Source organism: Cystoisospora suis, assembly GCF_002600585.1.
Source record: "Cystoisospora suis strain Wien I chromosome Unknown contig_1526, whole genome shotgun sequence".
In the NCBI taxonomy this organism is placed as follows: Eukaryota; Apicomplexa; class Conoidasida; order Eucoccidiorida; family Sarcocystidae; genus Cystoisospora; species Cystoisospora suis.
This window is the reverse complement of record NW_027154326.1, coordinates 61,278-77,066: the sequence shown is the minus strand read 5'-3', so window position 1 is coordinate 77,066 and position 15,789 is coordinate 61,278. Positions and strand designations below refer to the sequence as shown.

Here is a 15,789-nt window from a genome sequence, read left to right as displayed (position 1 = left end):
GAAAGGGAGGAAGAAGAAGAGAGAAAGCACTTCAGCAACAATGCACTTCATAACCTCCATGCCGTCTGGTAGGTTTCTTATCGCGTAGAATACCGATAGGAACGATAAAGGAGACACAGCCAGAGAGCTCTCTCTCCTTTATCGTTCGTCTTAAAAAGTAAGGAGAGAGACAGAGAAAGAATGAAAGAGAAAGAGAGACAAAAGGAGACAGCGAGAGTGATCGATGAAGCTTACAGTAAGATAGATGTCCATGTTCTTCGTCGAAAGCGATGCTTTCTAAGAGATCTCTCCTGATGGCCAGTCTTCTTTCTATACCATACTTCTCCACTATACAGGGTACATATCCTTCTCTTTGTATATCTTCTTTCCGAACGAATCTCTCCCATTCTTTACATTTTAAATCCACTGCAGAGCTTCCTCTTCCTTCTCTGCCGAAGAGAATATTCCCGCTGCTCTCATACGCACTTCTCTTTGTTCCAACGACGTTCTCAATGAAACTTGCCTTTGTGTCTTTCATATTCATCTTCTCTTTTTCGTCTTCTCCCCAATGATTAGGATGCGAGAAACCTTCCTCTTCTTCTCTTTCTTGTTCTCCTCTCCTATCTTTATTTCGACTTCGTGAAGAAGAATGAGGCGAATGAAAGGGAGAAGAGACGGCAGCGGGGTGCTGCTTGGAAATGCGATCAAAAGGGATCTCATTCTGCGTCTCGAAGAAGCGAACCATCTCTGCTTTCATGAAGGGCCACTGTCTAGATAGGAGCTCCATCTTATAGCTCCTCGGAGAGAAGGGTGTGGAAGAAGAAGAAGATGCATGCTGCTGATCTTGAGATGGAGACGGAGTGTCTGACTTGCTGCTTGAAGAAGAAGTGAAGGAGACGAAGGGCGAGAAGCGAAAGAAAGACGTTGTTGAGAGAGGAGGGGTCAAGAAGAAGGAAGAGAAAGGAAGAAGAGGAATGGAAGAGAGAAAGAAGGAAGATGGAGATAGAAGAGGAGAAGAAGATGACGGATGTTTTGCAAGAGGAGAAGCATAACGATGACCTGCAATGGTGCTGCTTCTTACGCGCTGCTGTTGTCTACATGGAGAGGAAAGGGATGCCTGTGTTCGTAGAGAGCGACACACGACGGATGGAAAGGCTGAGAGGAGAGGAAGCTCGAAGGGAGAGAGGCGATTCTTATCTACAGGAAGAGGTGTGTGAATTATGAGAGTCCCATGGGGATGGAGATAAGCAGAAGAAGAGGAAGGACAGGGATAGATGGCCGGAGATAAGGAAGAAGAAAGAGAAAGAGATTTACAAGTTAAAGAAGTTAAAGGACAAGTGCGATGAGTGGACTTTCTTTTCTGGAGGGAGATCGTATCTTTCCTATCAAAACGGCGGGAGGAAACCAGTGTACGTTGAGTGTACATCTGCATGTGCTGCTTGTACTGGGGTGTACGTACACCCCGCGGGACTGTTGCGGCCGGTATCGTGAAGATCCGACGATGAGCTGGAGAACACGTAGACGTGTGTGATGAGCAGGGAGAAGCATCGCTAGGACAATGAGAAGAGGAGGAGAAAGCTCGAAATCGTTTTGAAGGCGAAGTGAAGAGAAGATAAGAGAAAGAGGAGGAAGAAGCCGAACAAGGAGGGGGAGAAGGAGAAGAACGCAATACCCTAGGAGAGGGATACTGTCGAGGAGGAGAACCAGAGAGCGAAATGACTGAACACCCTCTCATCGTGAAGAGAAGCGAAAAAAGTTGGGATACATTAGTTGAACCGCCTCCCTGTACAAGGAAGAAAAGAAAGCAAAAGAGGAAGTACTCCTCTCTTCATTCATACATGTGTATGTACATGTTAAGGAACACGAGCAGCGGCAGGACAGGCAAGCAAGCCTAGAACATCGGAAGAAAGAGGAGAAAAAAAATATCCTAGGAAAGAAGAGACTGAAGAAGCAGCTCAGAAGACGACCAGAACGCTAGGAAAGAAACTCCAGTTGGCAAACAGGGAGAGAAAAGTAGAGGAAAAGAGTGAAGCAATTTATCTCAAAGACAGCGGGAGAGAGTGAATCGCTCACCCCCAGTAGGGGGCATCGAAAGAAAGAAAGAAAGAATGAAAGAGAAACCACAACAAGAAAGGACGTTTTCGAGAAGATGAAGAAGAGAAAGGTGAGGCAGCATACATACACATCTCCCCTACTAGCGTGTGTTTGACGATCTTCTATAGGGCTTGACTCGCGTTCTTTTCTTTGCATGCAAGAGAAAGGGAGAAGAGAGAAAAAGACTTTTTCTTTGTCTCTCACTCGCTCTCGCTCCCTCTCTCGATTCTGTTCTTTCACGGACTCTCTCCCCTAACCATCGAGGAGGAGATTTCCCCCGAGTCATTCTCTCTTTCTTTCTTTCATGGCTACAGAGAGAGAGAGAGAAGGAAAGAAATCCACGCATCTTCTTCTCTTCTTCACCCTCTCGCTCTTCATCGAGCTTCTAGCAGCAGATCGAGTCTTTCGAGGGTAGGGGAGAGTTGAGGTGTGTGTTCTTTCTTTTCCTTTGCAAGTTTCAGAGAAAGTTGCCTTTTTAGTCCAGCTGCTGCGAAATCTTTCAGGAGGAAGGTATCTCTCTTCTTCTTTACGCTCATCGATGCAAGGGAAGTAGAGCCAAGGTGAATGAAAATAGACAATCCTGCTATTCTTATGACTGGGCGGACATCATTCATTCAAGTCTTTCGTATTATGACACCTTGTCGTGCTTTTCTTTTTCTCTCTCTTCTTTCTTTCTTTCTTTTCTCCGTCTCTCTCTCCTTCTTCCCCGAGGGAGTTTGGAAAGAGATTTTCTTGGAGACTTCCGTTGGTTCCTTTCCTTTTCTTCAACAGCCCACACAATTCGCGTGTTAGCTAAGGATGTAAGAAACGAGAAAGCACCGAGAGAGAGAGAGAATTCTTGAGAATTTTCTCCATCAAGCACTTCTTCAAGTGTGCTGCTATCCTCGTTCTCTCACGCGGCATTCTTCCTTTCATTCTCTCAATCTTCTATTGTGTGTTCGTCTTGATATACCAAGCTCACTACTCTAGATCCATCTTCGATTCTTCTGTCTCTATCATCCTCGCCTATCAACTTCTTCACCCGCTGTATCCTTCCCGCGTCTTCTTTTCTCTCTTCTTTCTGTCTTTTCTTATCTCTATCTGTTTCTTCTCCAAGCAGAAGTTTTGTGTCTCTACCATCAGTCTTTTTTACGTCCTCAACCGATGTAGACACGATGCTGTTCAAAATCTCTTCTCCTTCGTCTTCTTCATCCTGTAGAGGAACTGCGGGTGGAGAGTGTGAAGCCTTAATGCCTCCCCCTCCTGCACCTTCTTCTTTTTCTTCTTCTTCTTCTCTCTACGAGAGAAACCTTCCTCCTATTCTTTCCCCCGAAGTCGCTGCGTCACAGCTTGGTAGTTGTTCTCTTCTTCTTCTTAATCTTCCGTCTTCTCCTCTTACCTCATCATCTTCATCCTCTCCTTCTTCACCCCCTCCTCCTCCTCCTAAGGTAGGCCTGGATTGTGCTCTATGGACGATCGGTCCGAACTTCTCAGGCGTGAAGTGTATCCAGCCCGGCTGTCACTTTCTCTATTCTCTTCCCTCTTCTTCGACTCCTTCAAGATTGAAGGTTTCTTCAGAAGGGAGAGATGATCATGATGAGAAGGATGAAGGAAGTGGAGAGAAGAACTCCTCGTCTGCTTTCGAGTGTCTTTACACCTCAATGAAAGTGGATGACGTTGTAGGTGAATGTCTTGACAATACACAGAAAGGTATAAGAGGAGAGTTCATCTACTTCTCACCTCATTCGGTATGTGTACGTCGATGGAATCCGTTGAAAATGAGATTTGAGAAGCTTAAAGATGAGGAGGAAGAAGAAAGATATCGACGGGCTGTTCGCCGCCTAGAGATGGATAGGTATCTTGGTGTCTATCCCCAGCAATACGTCCCTATGTGGTCTGTCTTAACAGATTGGATCTCTCGCTCTTGTCTTGAACGTATCGAACCTCTTCAGAAGATCTTCTCTCCTTTCTCTCAACCTGTCTCAGAAGCAGAAGAAAAACTCCTTGGGGGCTCTTCAGGTCATCCATCTAAGGAGACATCTACTGTGAAGGCTAGGCAGAAAGGCAAAGGAGAACAGGAAAAGATGAAGAAAGAAAGAAATGATGATCGGTCTTCCTCTTCTTCCTCTTCACCTCGAGGTCATGAAGAAGAGCAACGTGATATAGAGATGAAGGAAGAAGGAGATAAAGAAGGTGACAAAGAAAACGAAGATGAAGAGGAAGAAGAAGAAGATTTGGATAAGATGATGTCTTCAGGAATTGAGCGGTTTTACTTTACAGATATCCCATCTATTCAGAAGACAGCGCTATCGATAGCTCTTCAATGCCAACTCCAAGCGAGGAAAAGGGGGGCTTCCCCAGCTGAAGCTATCGAAGCAGCATCGAGAGTCTTGACAATTGAAGCGATGGATGGAAGTTCTTCTCTCTTATCTATATTAGAGCAAGTCCAAGAAGAACTCAATACTCGTGAGGGAGAAGAGAAAGACGAAGAAAAAGAAGAAGGAGAGAGTGAAGAAGATCAAGAGAAAAAGAAGAAAGTGGCGAAGGAGAATGCGAATAGAAGAGCAGCAGACCCACCTCATATGAATGTACAAGAAGATTCAGAGGAGACGAATAACGAAGAGGAAGAAGAGAAGACACAGAAAGGAAAAGAGAAAGAAGAAGAAGAGAAAGAAGAAAGTATGAATGAAGAAGGTAGTTGTAAAGGAGATGATATCTATAGAAAGTTAATAGAAGAAGAAAAAGTGAGCTGGAGAAGAATAAGAAAGAGAACGTGGAGGAACTTACTAGGAGAATTTCAACTGTCGTATATAGCTTTCTTACTGGCTCATCGGTATGACGCCTTCGAGCAATGGAAGAAACTTCTTCAACTCCTCTGTCAGTCTGAACGGGCTGTCTATCGTCTGCCTGGTAAGTCATGAAGAAGAAGAAAAGAAAGAAGGATAGATAGATAGATAGATAGATAGGAGAAAGCGAAAGAGACAAGAAGGATAAAGATCAGGGAAAGAAAGAGATAGAGACAGAGAGAGAGATGAGGCGAGGTGTACAGTCATACAGGCCAAGTGTCTAGGTTGTTTTCATGAAGTCCATAGAAAAGGTAGATAGCGACTCTAATGAAGAGAGATCTTTCTCAGAGAGTCTCTCTGTTTGCTTTCCCTCGTACTGTCTATCTCTCTCGTTTCTAGATACATAGATAGATCAAAGAGCAAGGCTGAATTCTATAGAGCAGGGATACATCAAAGATAGATAGATAGTACCAGGATGTGAGAGATGTATCTCTCCGGCACTCTAAGGAGAAAGAGAAGTGAATTTTCTTCCTCGATCCGGCTCTTCCTTATCGCTGCCCCATATTAAGAGGCAAAGGGGAGTCTCTTTCTTCTTGTACCTTTTCATAGATCGTGCGGATTTTTGTGAAAGTGCGTTTTTCTTCATTCAGTCTCTCTCTACTGCCGTCATTCATGTATCTAGCACCACGTACCTCCCAGTCTTTTCCAAAGTGGAGTGTACGTACAGATGCAGCATCTCCAGAGACAGGCAGGTGCGATTAGGAGTTGACCTGTCTTGCCGCGAACCCAGCAGTGATCCTTTTCACATGAAGCCTCTTCTCTCAAAAGAATAGATGAAGACACACAAGGGCTGCTTCTTTCAAACCTCTCTTCCTCTCTTTTTCTCTCAGTCCTTCCTCTTTTTCTCCTACCTTCCTTTCTTATGCCCTCAAGACATCTAAGCACCGTCTGTCTCGTCTTCTCCTCTCTCCTACTCCCCATTCTCTTCTTCAGTCACGAAATCCACCCTATAGGTACTCATTCGCCCATGCCACACTCCTGCTAGACACCCAGCCATTATCTCTCTACACAGCGCTGATGAATTCTGTCTGTCTACAGTCGTGATCTGTTCACTATTCTTCTACCTCCGTCCTCTACATACTCGATGGTTTCTCCTTTGCTTTCTCCTTTGTTTCTTGATCTTTCTTCAGAGATGTATCTTTCCTTGATACGAGTTGTCTATTGCCAGTTGGAGCAATGCCCTAGTGAATTCCTTGAAGACGCACTCCTCCAGAAAAGCTTTCTCACGTCTTCAGCCTTATCTCTCGTCGTCGTTTGCTCGGGTCTTACTCATCAAGATCGACGAGAATCCCCCGGAGATTATCTGAATAATGTCGAGGCAGCCGAGAAGACTCGATCAAAGGAGGTTCAGAGTCACCCGGAGATCGCTAACGAAGGAGAGGAAGAAAGAGGAGTGGATAAAAGACAAGCAAAGAAGAAGGAAAAGCATAAGAAGATGGAGCTACTTCAGCAGATAGAGGAGAGAGCCGGATGGCTTAGGCAACTCCTAGAGAAGATCATGCCACGTACCCATGAGAAGGGAGATCAAGCTTGCGAAGAGTTCCTAGCGAAGACCGCAGATCCTTCGCTTCTCTTTCTCGATGAGGAAGATCAGCCCATCATTGTCGACGAGGAAGACTTGAAACGCGCGGAGGTCTCTATTGCTGATGAGTAGTAGCCGTCGTCTTTTTACTTGAGATTTTCTTTCAATCTCTTCTTCTTTCTCTTCTCGGGAAAGAATGATGTGACGGTAGTGCAGAGGTTTCCATTTCTTTCTTGTATGAGAGAGAGAGAAAGAAAGAGATCGAAGGATTTTGAGGCAAACCAGAGAAAGAGAGAAAGACAAAGGGAAGACATCACCTGTGAACTTCTGCGGTCTGAAGAAGATCAGAGGGAGGGGATGTCTCAGGAATTCATCGTCTATCAGATAGATTCCTTCTCTTCTGCTGTTAATGTCCTTTATTCTTTCTTTCCTATTATACATACATACAGGGGCTATGTAGGCTCTGCCTTAAGGGCGAAGAAGGAAAGCGCCGAGGCGTCCTATTGGAGACGGTAGATTAAGAGCTTGAGTCGAGACGTGTCTTCTATAATCTGTAGTGGAGAGAATGAGAAGAGATGGACAGTTCACTCGTTCATTCCACCCATATCCCTCGTTACCTTCTTCTGGGCATCATGCTTTTTCTCGCTTGTTTTGTCTATAGAACCATCTTCCTTCTCCGTTTGAGTTTCCGATAGGTGCCTCCCCGTCCTGTGAGACCAACAGAAGGGAAGGAGGCAAGGAGAGAACAGCTTAGAGTAGTGAGGCTCTCGTGTTAGTGGGGGTGCTTCTTTTCGTAATGGAGAGTGTAGCGGGCGACACCTTCTTTAAGGCCGTTCTCTTCCTTTTCAGGTTTCTCTTCTCATCTCGTCTTTCGTAGTCCCTTCTTGGTGGGTGACGTTTCTATGAGAAAGAAGACATTCCTGTAATTCAAACAATCTATACTCTTCTTCTTCAGGACACTCTTGAGACGCGGGAGAAAGGAGGGTGTAGGGAGGGGAGAGAGGTCTGATCACTTGGAGAAGGCACCATCTGCTTCTGCGGCACGGCCTCTACGCAGATCGGTCTAGAGAGCATGCTCCGATAAAGCCGAGCCGAGCTAGAGTGAGGCTAGACTCCTTGTTCCACATCAATCGAAGATGTCTCTGAATAGACTAATAGTATCTGGCTACGTAGAGAAATAAAGGAGGTTATCGCTTCTAATGAAGTTCACAGAAGTTCCCGTTACTTGCTGAAAGAACAAGGAGTAGTCCAAGGTATGTGTGAAGTCCCTGGTATGGAGATTATGTAGACTTTTCATGTTGGGGCTCTGAAAACTCTTATGTCGTCTTCCTGCCTTTCTCCGCCACTCTGTGCTTATCAAGAAAGAAAAGCACTGGCTATATATAGCTCTGTCTATTCATACACAAAACTTCATCTTTCCTATCCTGTCGAATGGTTCGGTAGTGTATCAGTGAAGTTCTAAAATCTCGTATTTCCCCGGCGTCTTACCCGCTGTCCTCCATATTGACCATGGTAGTGGAAAGCGATGGAAGTGGACAGAGAGACAGCAACAAGACGATAGTAGTGGTGACAATGATAAAAATGATCCACAAACGAAGAGACTTGGTAGAAGCTATTTCCTTGTCAAGATCAATCCTAGTAACGGGTCAACTCCTCTCTCTTTCTATGGAGTGATAGACCTCGATGACGGCGTCTGTGAAGCCATTCATGAACACATGACATATATAGACATATAGATTCATATAGGCACTTGTCACAAAGTGTGCGTGTATGCATATATATATATATATATATACATATACATATGTAGTACGTATACATTGACATATGAGTCTGGTGGACTAGTCTACACGAAGAGTCGCACTTGAGAGTTAATATGACCAGCACACATCGTAGAATCTGATCTGCTTCAGTCTCATAGATCATCTTTGTCACATCAATCCATACAGACAAGCACAGATGTCTATACCCCACCTCGAAACATAAACAGAGGAAAGCATGTCTTTATTCAGGATGTTCATCCGCCTTGGCAGCTACTGTTCTTTCTCTTCTCATTTGGGATACTTCATTGTATGACAAGCAGTCTGTTTTCTCCTCATTCTATAGTCTCCCTCCAACCCGAATCCCAAGATGAGCTTAGGGAGAAAAGGCGTAGACGAACAGCGACCACAGGGCACCTATGCGCCCGCCTCCTATGAGCCTTCACATGTGTGCTTTAGACATCTCTGGAACTTCTTCTGGTGAATACGGCTGATCGAAGAAAACACAAAGATCAAGGTTCAGAAATGAGATTTCTGTCTCTTCTTCTTTTCTTGCTTGCCTCTCCCGATCTCGTCGTCCTTCCTGCAGCATTTCTTTCTCCTCTCCTTTGCCATTTCTATGTATACATATGGATCAGCCTTTTGTCCCGCCTGGAGAGCTCGTTTTCTTGTTCCTATATTCCACAGTCAGGCTTCGCTCAATGGCGGAGAGAAGTTCCGAGATCTGCGTCTCTTCTCTTCTTTTTCGAAGAACTTCATGGACATCTTCAAGACCTGATGACGTCTTCAGAAACATCTCTACGCCATGCAACTGCAGTCTACATCTAAACATACAAGGAGAGAAAAGCACACAAGTGAACGGGTGGATAAAGAAGAAGAGGACGAAGTAGCTAGAGAAAAAGCTCCGTCTGTGAAACACGAGATACAAGACGAGGAAGTTAAGAACATGAAACTCGATCTTCCATCTACATGGCCTTTCCGCCTTCTCCTTGAAATCTCTGCTTGTCCGCATATAAGCCGAGACGAAAGAAACCACAGAGTTAGCGGTTTCCAATACCATCTAACCTAAGGTATGCCTTTCTCCTCAAATCGTTTTTCGTCAAATTTGCCAGTCCTTTCTTCCTTATTCTCCTTCACACCCTTCATCTACATCTAGAGCATAAACCGGAGTGAACATACAGGTCTCAGGTAAAAAGGAAGAACGGTGTCGTTCCCTTTCAAGTCTATCTCTCTGGCGCCTACGTCGTCTTGTAACTATGTCTCTTCTCGGAGTCGTACAGTGACCGCCACGGAGGACTTCAGTCCTATTGATGATAGATACAACAGCATATACAATAGTGACACCCCGACAGTAGAAAGTATGACATCAGCAGCAATAGATAGATAGATAGATATAGATCAGCATATACGGAGAGTGTACAAAGGGGGAGAGAGACTATTTTACCTATGATCAATGATAACGTCTCTTTGGAAGTTATACGTGCGGATCTTTTGGCTTCGATCTTTCGTTCCCATTTGAGCTTCCTGCGTGGCATCTCTCTGTTGAGTCTCTTGGAGAAGAAGTCGCTGAAGAAGACGATCTCGTAGAAGTGTCATTGCAATGTGTTTGTTCTCAGTCTGTAACAAGATGGAAGAGAGGGGGAGAGAAAAGGATTGACTCACCGAGAAAAACCAAGCAAAGTCGCTCTCTCGTTTCATAAGCACTTATACTCTGTCATCCGCCTTCCAAAAGAATCTCTTAGAACTTCGGGATCCATCAGATAGAGAACAGATTACGTATACATAGATACACAGACAAATAGATGTGGATATATATACATAGGCAGATACATGTAGAGGGAGAGACATCATTAGATAGATAGATTTTTAGAGTAACTGCAAATTCATATATATATTCAGATACGGGAGTAGACTCATTTTGTGCTATCTCTATCTCTTTTCTGCTAGCTCCATCCCTATCTTCTCGGGCTGAAGTACTCGTTCGTGTACCTGTCTGCTTATCTATCTACCTACGATCTACCTGTTTAATCATCTGTCTATCTCTCTACTATGTCCTTCACGTATACTCACCTGGCTTTGAGTCTGCATGCAGTGGACTGAGATCCCCGTCGGCTTATGTGTGAGGCGAACGGCAGTCTCGCTCTTATTAACACTCTGGCCTCCTGGGCCGCTTGATCTCATGAACTCTACTTTCAAAGTCGCGGGTGACATGTCGACTGGAGAAAGAAAGAAACAAAGAAAGATCAAAGAGAATGGAAAAGAGAGAATAGCCAAGGTTATATTCAAAGACTCTGATGGCGTTAATCAACTTGAATCTCCTTCTCTCTGTAGAACCGCTGGGATGATGACAGGGTCACTCACTCAACAAGAAGAGAAAACGAAAGTAAGATACGAAGGATCTTGCTGATGTCTCTCTCGTTCTTTTCCATATCTAGCCAACTATCTATGCACCTATCTATATCTATCTTTCTCTCCATCTCTAGCCTGCTATCTCTCTATCTATAACAGTGTATCGGTCTATCTATCTATCTATCCATCTATCTGGAGCTGCCTCTCTATACCGTTGAGATCAGAGATCCCGGCGGCGACTATCTTTTCTGGAATGAAGACATGGGAGCAATCACATATACCTTTCTTCTTCTTTTCTCACCTTTCTTCTCTAGATCTTTACTCCGTGGTAGTACTGAGACTGCAGATGCTGAGGTTTGCATGCGACCGCGGGTCTCCGTCGGAGGGATCCGCTGCACACGATGAACCCCTGCCTCCAGAGAGAACAGCCCATAAGCTCCTTTTCCTGAGAAACAGAGCTTACAGAAGGAAGATAGAAGATGAAAAAGTCTAGCGATAACAGCGACAGATGATACAAAGAGAAGAAACGCGGAGATCAATGGATGGAAGAAACCGTATGCAAGTCTGCCTTTCGTGTCTGTACGTGTTTACGTAGGCCACGAGCATAAGGTGTATATACAAATACATGTGATACCTTATGATTTCGACGGAGATATAACAAGCCTTCTCCTTCTCTCAGATCAGCCTGTCTCTCTAAAAATTCAGTTGAAAAGAATTTTATATTCTTTAGAGAAGAGGAAGTAAGTGTCATAACTCTACAAGCCGAGCATTCATCTGTCTGTATACGTAGCTTACCTGTCGTTCCTCTCTGCACGTGGCACGTAGATCAAGAGCATCAGTTTTCCGATGCAAGAAAGAAAGATGTCTTTTAGAAGGGACTTTTCGCAGTAGATTTAGAAAAGACAATACGAGCTGTCTAGATGTACTACACATGCACTTACTTAGATCGATGTCTTTCTCGACATCTCTATGCATGCCTTCTACTTGATACACACGTGTACGGTGGTATATGAGGATTCCACGAAGGATAGAAAGAAGATACTCCTCAAGACGCATTATCCACCAATCTACTTACTCAACTATGTAGATCCACCTATCTCTCTTACCATCTCTCTACCTATCTCCCCAGCCATGTATCTACCTGTCTATCCGTCTCTACCATTCACCTGATGGATATACCATGAAGAGAATTCCTTTACTCGAAGTCTTGGCTTCTATCAGTAGATAGACATGCAGACATAAGTGATGTCTACATCACTTTTCTTGTCACACATACCTTCTACTTCAGCAGTAGCTCGTCGATAGCCTCCTCGGTCTGTCTGCATGAGATCGAGCACTCTCCACTTCCATCCTTGAGAAGAAGCAAAGACCTCATACATACAGAACAGATCTCGTGAAAAGAGAGCTGCATCTTCTCCTCCTACGCCAGCCTGAACCTACGCGAGTGTACATCATACAACGCACCGCCCACATGTGTACACATGCAGTCCACCTGGATGTAGGAATGACTGAGGTGTAGCCAACCACGTATAGATAGACAGATAGATTAAAGATAGATAGATTAAAGATAGATTAAAGATAGATAGATAGATTTGAGATACACGAATAGATGGAAATACCTAATTGGTATGCATCTATAGCAATAGCTAATCCAGTTATAGAAGCAAAAACACACTCAGTTTGCCTCCCTGATTGTGACAGAGACGAGGCAGACTGGGAAAAAGAACCTCCGTATCTCTCTCTACTTTCGACAGTCTTCTCACTTCTTCATGTCTTTATGTCGATCAAAAGACTGATCTCTGTCTGACTTACACCTGGTATAAACACTAGAGACAAAGCTAGAACTATAGAATACACACCAGCAGTCCTTCTAGGAAAGAAAGTTGAGAGATATGCAGATAGGAACTGCACTAAGAAGAAAGATTTCTTTCTCATCTTTTTTCTCTAACTCCAGCTTCTCTCCATTGTCTCTCTGAGAGATACAGAAGTTCAACTGAGAGAGTGAAGACAAGCGAGAAAACGAGAAGGAAGAAGAGGCTAAGAAACTTCTCTTTATGTCAGGTGGTTGAGAAAGAAAAGTGAGAAGAAACGTTTGATTTACTCCTTCTGGAAGGCTCAGTTATGACACGTTTCTATGGTCATGGTACATGCAGTTCAAGTGCACATACAGACACCTGTATATACAGTGGAAAGAATGGTTTGTAGTTATACTCCTTCTTAGTGAGAGAGAACAAAGAAAATAAGAGTGAGATGCTGCATACCTCTACGACAGCATCTCCTTCTAGCTCGTCTCCACCATCATGTTCAGAGAGACTGGTCTCTCCTCCTCCGCTTGATTTAGTAGGGAAGTCAGGAGAAGAATTCAACTGGCGTAGTCCACGGTGTATAGACAGCCGATGAAGTAAGAGATCTTCTCGAAGACTTTCTTCCAGTTGCTTTGCTTTCTCATGTAAATCTCTCCAATCTGGATCACATAAAAGACACTGAGGAAGGTCTCGATCATTCTCTTCTTCTTCGTCTTCTTCACCTTCTTTCATATCGGCATCCTCGTCTTCATTAGCTTCTTCTCCTTCTTCTTTCGATTGATATCTACCCCGCATCATCTTCTGTCCTTTACTCTGGAGCTTCATCCCTTCCGGTCTTTCTCCTTTCTTAAGTCCTTGGCTGGAGAAACTACGATTGCTGGTCTTACACCTCTCATTCTCCGGGTCTTCTTCTTTATCTTCTGTGAAAGTAACGCCGTTTTCTTCATATAATAGAGACGTTAAGACATCTCGCTCAGTACAGATATCTCTGTATTCTCTAAGAGATTCAACAAGAGACAAAGGAAAGATATTCTCAGTCAGACACGACACATATCCACTCCCTCCCCCGGTACTTCCTTTCTTTCTTCTTGTACGAGGTCTGTTACTCTCATCAGTGCAACTCCTCCTTTCTCCTTCGCCTTCTTCAGAGGAAGAAGAAGAAGGAAGAGAAGTGTCTGCCTCTGTTTGATCTTCTTCGTCTATTCCTGTGTCAGAAGATACATCATCGACATAGCTAAGAACGAGGCTAGCCAAGCGTTCAAGCTGCCGCTGCCTATGACAAGGAGGAAGGCCTACAGCGCCCTTATAGAGATCTCGAGATGAGGAAGAGGGAGAGAAAGAAGAAGAAGATGATAGATGACTTTCTTCTTCTCTCAAGTGTGCTGAAGACGAAAGAGAAGAACACGAACAACACATGAAACGATTCTGATAAGCGACGAATCTCGGTGAACCTGGAGAAAAGGAACAAGAGGAGAAAAGACAATAGAAAAATGGAGGAAGTGAAGAAGAAGGACAGTTCTGAAAGGGAGATTGTTTTCTTGAAGACCGTGTGTTGTTTCTTGGAGTCCAAAAGAAGAGCTTCTTCGAGGGATTCAGAGAAGGAGAAAGACTACAGTTATATGATGGAAGAGTTGAAGTAGCTGTGACTAATCGTTTTTCTTGTGGGTGTAATAGAACGCCAACTAGGTGTTGACCTCCTTGGGTCTGAGGGAGAAAGACAAGTCGGCATAGATGAACTGACGAAGAGACGCGTTTCTCAGACAAGCTATGTAACCCTCTGAGCGGATAGCGAGATGCAGGAGAAGAAGAGAAGAAAGGAGAAGAAGAGGGACAGGAGGAAGGGGGAGAAGAAGAGGAAGAGGAAGAAGGAGAATCCCGAGAGAAACACCTGTTCCGGAGTTGGGATATGACAGCTCTGGTCGACATTTCTTCATGGTGATATGCAACAGAAGAGAGAGACAAGCTTTTCTCAGATGGAAAGTCGTGGAGGAACACACAGACATACAAATCCTTCCACAGAGACCTGCTACCAGAAAACCTTCGGGTTAAGAGACAAATTGGGAAAGAAGTCACAGATATGACACGAGAATGAGGGTTCAGAGAAGGTTCAAAAGGACTGACAGAAATGCTTCTGGGCCAAGTGAAAATGACTCTGTATCTGTAGTTGTTTCTTTGAAATGATGCTTGGATACACACGCCCTCTTGAAAGAAGGTGTAGGTGTTTCGTGGAAGACGGAGAGACGGAGGAAGGAGGAAGGACAGCTCCTATTCATAGGGATATCCAGTGTATCGCGCCGGCGAGCAAGGCAGATGTTCTCTTGCAAAGAAAGAAAAGAGTTGATATACTTTCCCGACGTAGGTCCAGGGTGATAGGGTGCTGCAAGCTGCGACTAGCAAACAGACGGTGTACCTACACACCAGTGAGGTGTACGAGGATATAGTGAAGCTCTTCCGGGAGAAAAGGACTAATAGAGACCTGAGAAGGCATCGGAGGTAAAGAGACATTTCTATACAGAAGCGAGCCACGTATTCTTGTTGAAACTCCCCTCTTCTGTGGTCAAACGGAGGCTTGCTCGGGTGTACATACACCTCGCGACGGCTTGCTGTGCACACCGAAGTTTCTCAGAAGGGACACCTTCCGTTTCCTTTCCCTGACTTGTAATGGAAAAGCTTTATGGACGTCTTGAGTTCCATTCTCCTACACTAAGACTCCTTTTCTTTATCTTTCGGGATGGGCGCATGCAGTCTCCCAGTAAGAATTAAGGAGATGCAGTCAGAAGTTCTTCCCGTTCATGCATCTCGCGTTGAGCGCATGCACTATCAAGGGACGGAGACACCACCTACTGCAAAGCCTGTACCATTACTTCCACCTCGATTTGACTTAGCTGGGTAAAAGGTCCTAGTCGTGAAGGCCTAGTATGGGCACTCCGGGTTGCAGGAAAACTTGTACTTGTGCAAGAACAAAAGGAGGCTTTTCTTTTCAACCGCCGCCGAAGACTAAAAGGACTCCTTGGCGCGTCCCCGATCTATCAGGACGAGTTTCATACGCTCGACTAAATCAACAATAGTTCATTTGCCTTTCAGTCACATGCAGTGAGATACACTCCTCATCCTCTCTCTTCTCCGTATACGTGTGTGCCAGGATCTATCTAGTAGGACTTCTACGCTTTACACTGTCTCCAGTAATTTTCGTCACCATGACTGAGCTCTCCATCTGAGCAGATCTTCGGGGAACCACTACCCTCTACGTATCTATTAGACACTCCCGATACCTGGGAGACAACTGAAGAGATGTATAGGCCCTGCTTGATGGCTATTGATCCTCACTCGGGATATACCCCCCAGTGTATTCCTCCGCAGCCTGCATAATGACGAAAAGGAGGACACCTCGAACCGGCTACAGTAGAAGACGTCTGTTTCTAGAGCTACGGAATAGAAAGAGAGATCGCACTGCC

General features: G+C 44.6%; 3 protein-coding genes across 3 annotated transcripts in view; 1 reads left to right on the top strand and 2 right to left on the bottom strand.

The window, feature by feature from the left end:
• CSUI_003426 (ribosomal l25 family protein) overlaps positions 1–2,311 on the bottom strand; it is a 7,193-nt gene extending 4,882 nt beyond the window's left edge. The window contains exon 1 of the mRNA XM_068063624.1: positions 235–2,311. Coding sequence (XP_067924409.1) covers positions 235–1,714 — 1,480 coding nt within the window. The 5' untranslated portion in view covers positions 1,715–2,311. The remainder of the gene's footprint in view (positions 1–234) is intronic.
• CSUI_003425 (aar2 protein) lies at positions 2,297–10,288 on the top strand. The gene is made up of 3 exons (XM_068063623.1): positions 2,297–4,962; positions 6,029–7,521; positions 8,770–10,288. The coding sequence occupies exons 1-2, from the start codon at positions 3,228–3,230 to the stop codon at positions 6,550–6,552; spliced, it is 2,259 nt and encodes a 752-aa protein (XP_067924408.1). The 5' UTR covers positions 2,297–3,227; the 3' UTR covers positions 6,553–7,521; positions 8,770–10,288.
• CSUI_003424 (peptide chain release factor 1) lies at positions 8,231–15,063 on the bottom strand. The gene is made up of 6 exons (XM_068063622.1): positions 12,791–15,063; positions 11,806–11,965; positions 10,831–10,974; positions 10,251–10,396; positions 9,625–9,797; positions 8,231–9,004 (listed from the first exon to the last, which is right to left on the bottom strand). Exons 1-6 carry the CDS (start codon positions 14,258–14,260, stop codon positions 8,815–8,817), a joined length of 2,283 nt encoding a protein of 760 aa, XP_067924407.1. The 5' UTR covers positions 14,261–15,063; the 3' UTR covers positions 8,231–8,814.
• Between the last annotated feature and the right edge of the window lie 726 nt (positions 15,064–15,789).